This window comes from Octopus bimaculoides, chromosome 14 (genome assembly GCF_001194135.2).
Source record: "Octopus bimaculoides isolate UCB-OBI-ISO-001 chromosome 14, ASM119413v2, whole genome shotgun sequence".
NCBI classification, from domain to species: Eukaryota; Metazoa; Mollusca; class Cephalopoda; order Octopoda; family Octopodidae; genus Octopus; species Octopus bimaculoides.
This window is the reverse complement of record NC_068994.1, coordinates 48,327,852-48,332,189: the sequence shown is the minus strand read 5'-3', so window position 1 is coordinate 48,332,189 and position 4,338 is coordinate 48,327,852. Positions and strand designations below refer to the sequence as shown.

The 4,338-nt window shown below is 35.5% G+C and overlaps 1 protein-coding gene across 1 annotated transcript in view; it reads right to left on the bottom strand.

Annotated features, from left to right (window-relative positions):
• LOC106876372 (uncharacterized protein C6orf62 homolog) overlaps positions 1 to 4,338 on the bottom strand; it is a 13,929-nt gene that overhangs the window by 2,950 nt on the left and 6,641 nt on the right. Inside the window, exons 6-7 of the mRNA XM_052972600.1 lie at positions 3,308 to 3,445; positions 1,535 to 1,594 (exon numbers count right to left, since the gene is read on the bottom strand). Coding sequence (XP_052828560.1) covers positions 1,535 to 1,594; positions 3,308 to 3,445 — 198 coding nt within the window. The remainder of the gene's footprint in view (positions 1 to 1,534; positions 1,595 to 3,307; positions 3,446 to 4,338) is intronic.

Genomic DNA, 4,338 nt, shown 5'->3' with positions numbered 1-4,338 from the left:
TTACAATATATAATATAAAATAAAATAAAATAAAATAAAAATGGATGGCACCATGAAATAAAGTATTGAATGTAGATGAAATATTGAGTGTTCTATATAAAGGATCAAATATATAAATATATAAAGGCTTATATATATATATTTAGTACTGACTGTTGTAAAAAATATATATATATATTGATACCATAGTAGAGATTAATATTTTATTTTGGTCAAGTCAATCTCTTACTACTATGAATTCTGTGAGTACACTGGGTCTTCAGCAAGTTACGACTATATTCTTTTTCGCTCTTGCGTGCCTGCGTGTGTATGTGTGTGTGTGTGTGTGTGCGCGCGTGTATACACACACACACACACACACACACACACATGTAAAAAGCACCCAGTCCACTCTGTAAAGTGGTTGGTGTTAGGAAGGGTATCCAGCTGTAAAAACTACACCAAAAGAGGCAGTGGAGCTTGGTGCAGTCTTCTGGTTTGCCAGCTCCTGTCAAACTGTCCAACTCACACCAGCATAGAAAATGGACATTAAATGATGACACACACACACACACATACACACACACACACACACACATATACAGCTGAATGACCTAACATTTACTGATGACATCAATCTCCAAGAGTCAAAAGGAGATTGTACTCAAGAACAATTATCAAGAATGCCTCCTGCAGTAAACAATCGTCTGAACTGCACCTTCCACTGTTAATCGATTATGAAGAAATGAAGATCAATGAATTCAGATATCTTGGATGTACACTGACATTCAATGAGAGGAAATGTATGAAGAGCACTAGCCTGGTCGTGTACATTCTGGAAATTGAAACATGCATGGGAAAATCCTATCCTTCCAATCAACACATAACTCAATCTCTTCAACCCTACATGTGTAATACTGCTGCTTTATAGGTGCAAAACATGAGCAATTGCTACAAACATGCATAATAGCCCACACATATATACATGTGCACATACATACATACACTCTGATATACACACACATTTGTGTGAGTATGCACAAATGTAGACAAATTATCATCACTCTTTTCCCTACTGACATGAGTTGTCTTATTCCAAGTTTGGAGTTACTGCTTTCATGGATGGGTTGGAAACCATATTCTTTTGCTTCATCTCTGGCATGGTTCCTATAGCTGTTATCAATTATTTTACATTGTAAAGTGGATACATTTTAGCATGGCACCAGTATTAGTTGTGTCTTCAAAGTCCAGAGTATCCTTTCTACCATACAGTGTCTCTGTCCTTCACCCAGTACCACTGAATTGTCTCATCCACAGCTTAGCTAAAGAGAGACTTGTTTTCCCTGTGTTGTCCCTCTACGTCCATAGTGCTGGACAAAGAGGGACCCGATGCAAAAGAGTAATGGAAGAATGAACAAGGGAGTAATAGACTATTTGTCTTCTATCCTTTGACATGAAGAATATGGGGTGGATATTGAAAGCAGTTAAAATGTCTTCAACTCAAGAATGGAACTATCAACAAAATAAAAGCAAAGAAGCAAATATAGTCACTTACTTGTGGTATGTAGAGACAGAGGCTACATAGTTTGAAAATTACTACTTGGGTGCTGCTGGTCTAAAAAAAAGAAAAAAATAATAATAATAATAATAATTATAATAATAATAAACAATTTCAGAGGTAGAGGTTAGTAGATTGCATCAACCCTAGTACTTGGCTGGTAGTATTTTTTTTTTTGACGCCAAAAGGACGAAAAGCAAAGATGACCTCAGCAGGATTTGAACTCAGAACGTAAAGCCAGAAGAAATGATTCTAAGCAATTTGTCTGTTTTTGACACAAGCAAGCAATAGGTCAGTTGATTAAATCACCCCCGATACATGAACAGTGTTTTACCGACTCTAGTGGAATTGGAATTTGGGATATAAAGATCTATCACTGCAAAACAATTTGTCCAACGCTAATTATTTCACTGCCCTTACTGATCTTAATTTAGGCGCGAGGCTAGCAATTTTAGTCAATAACATCAACCCCAATACTTAACTGGTACCCCAGAGGAATGAAAAATAAAGTTGACCTCAGCAGGATTTTAACTAAAAAGGTAAAAATATTGCAAGATATTTTGTCTAACTCTAACAAGTCTGCCGATCCCCTAACCTTATAATATTAATAATTCTTTCTACTAAAGGTACAAGGCCTGAAATTTTGGGGGATGAGGCTAGTCAATTACATCAACCCCAGTGCTCAACTTATTTTATCAACTTCAAAAGGATGAAAGGCAAAGTCAGCCTCATCAAAATTTGAACTCAAAACGTAAAGAGGAAAAGGAAATGCAATAATAATACTTTATTCTAACAGTGATATCTAACAGATTCAAGTTAAATTGGCAGGGGTGCAGAAAACTACTAATTAAATCAAGCAATATGCAAGTGACTCGTAACTTAGATACAAGGATGCAACGTTAGTGATAAGGGTATAGTTAATTATATCAACACTAGTGCTTGATCAGGACTTCTTTTAGTAAACTGGAAAAAGAAGAAAGGCCATTTTAAGTTAATCATATTCATCAAACAGTAATGAGAGCCATTCTGAACAGGTATCACTGTTGAGCTTACTAAACTGTATGCATTATGAGTTATTATATGTATTGCTTCTCTGATTTGCTAGCTTTATAGTAGTTCTCTCTAATTTGGAATTCCATTACAGAACAACATGGCTTGATTAGGGTGATGGATTCCTAATCCTAAGATTGTGGCTTTGATTGCTGGACTGGTTGATGCACTGTGTTCTTGAGCAAAATACTTCATTTCACATTGCTCCAGTCCACTAAGCTGGCAAAAAGTAGTATTCCTGCAACAGACTGGCATCCCATTCAGTGGGGGAATCCAGAAAACCAGCCCTGAGTCTTAGGAAGGAGATTTATATTTTTATATCTTTATTCAGTACAATATATATTTAGGACTAAGACACCTGATGACAAGTGGAGATGAAAACAATTGAAAAGCAGATATAAATATATAAATATTGAAAAATTTCTTAAGAGTTCAAAACATCATAATCTTATTAAAAATAACTTCTCATATATTGAGACAATCAAACTAAAATATTTCTTCAGCCAACAGTGTCAACTCGGAAATCTTGGTCACACTGTAGCCTTTGTTACAAATAAAAAAAATCTCTCTCATCCACTACCACCACACCAGAATAACACAATATGAATGACCTGCATAAAAACCTTCTGAAATGAAGTCATTTTACAACAGGTGAATACTAAGAGTTAAGTAGCTGGAGATATATAAAAGAGAAAGGAAATAAACTTGTGCAATACATACTTGAATAACATGTCTATCCACAAACAGGAACATTGACTGCTCAGCATTACTGATGATCAATGCAGACTTCTGGTTGCGAATTGCCACTAGATGGAGCAACTGTTTCTCATATTCATGATGTGAAAATTCAAAGACAGTCTGAAAATTTCAAACAATCGGACATTTGACTTTTTTTTTTAATGTCTTTTTAATATACCAAATAGATCAATTACCAAACACAAGAGGGGAGGGGGGGGCAACATAACCAAAATTAACTTTAAAGTTCAATTAATATTTCTGCATCCCTTCATTAAATGTATTATTATTGAACCAATTACTCAACATTAAATTCTTCTTTTTACACATTCTTTGCTAAACTTAAATGTAAGTGCATGTGTGTGCCTATCTCAATGGTTTCAACAAGCTTATACAAGGCAAGTAACCATTTAGCCCCAGGCAGCACGACCCACTGAGGAGGACTATGAGAATTATCTCAGAGTTCGAAATCACATGATATGGGTAAATCTGCAATTTCTTTTGCGATTGTACCTCACTTTGGTATGTTGGCTATTTCCTCACTCCTCCAATTTTGTCAGCCTGTTAACTTCCAGTGCTTGTAGCTTACTGAGTCACTTTTGACTACTATTTTTAGTGAAACTAGTGCCCTCTAGTACCCTTGTTTATATATTTGCCTTCTGGTTTTTTGGCTCACTAACTACCTGTATTATTATATACTAGCAGAAATACCCGGCGTTGCCCGGGTTAAAGAGAATAATGAAATCTAAAAACGCCATCTAGACTACGCATCATCTTTATATATAGAGATGTATATACACACACGCACCCAAACACACGTATATATATGTATATCAATATAAATATATGGAAGTCAATGAAGTTTCGTAAAAGAACATGATCATGTACATACTTTCTTGCTGTTGTGATTATAACACCTCATTGTAAACTATGTTCCTTGTTTTCCCTTGTAGAGCATATACAAATAGGTTTTTTGTTGCTGCCCACTCTTGAGCAGCCAACATACAGTTGTCTAT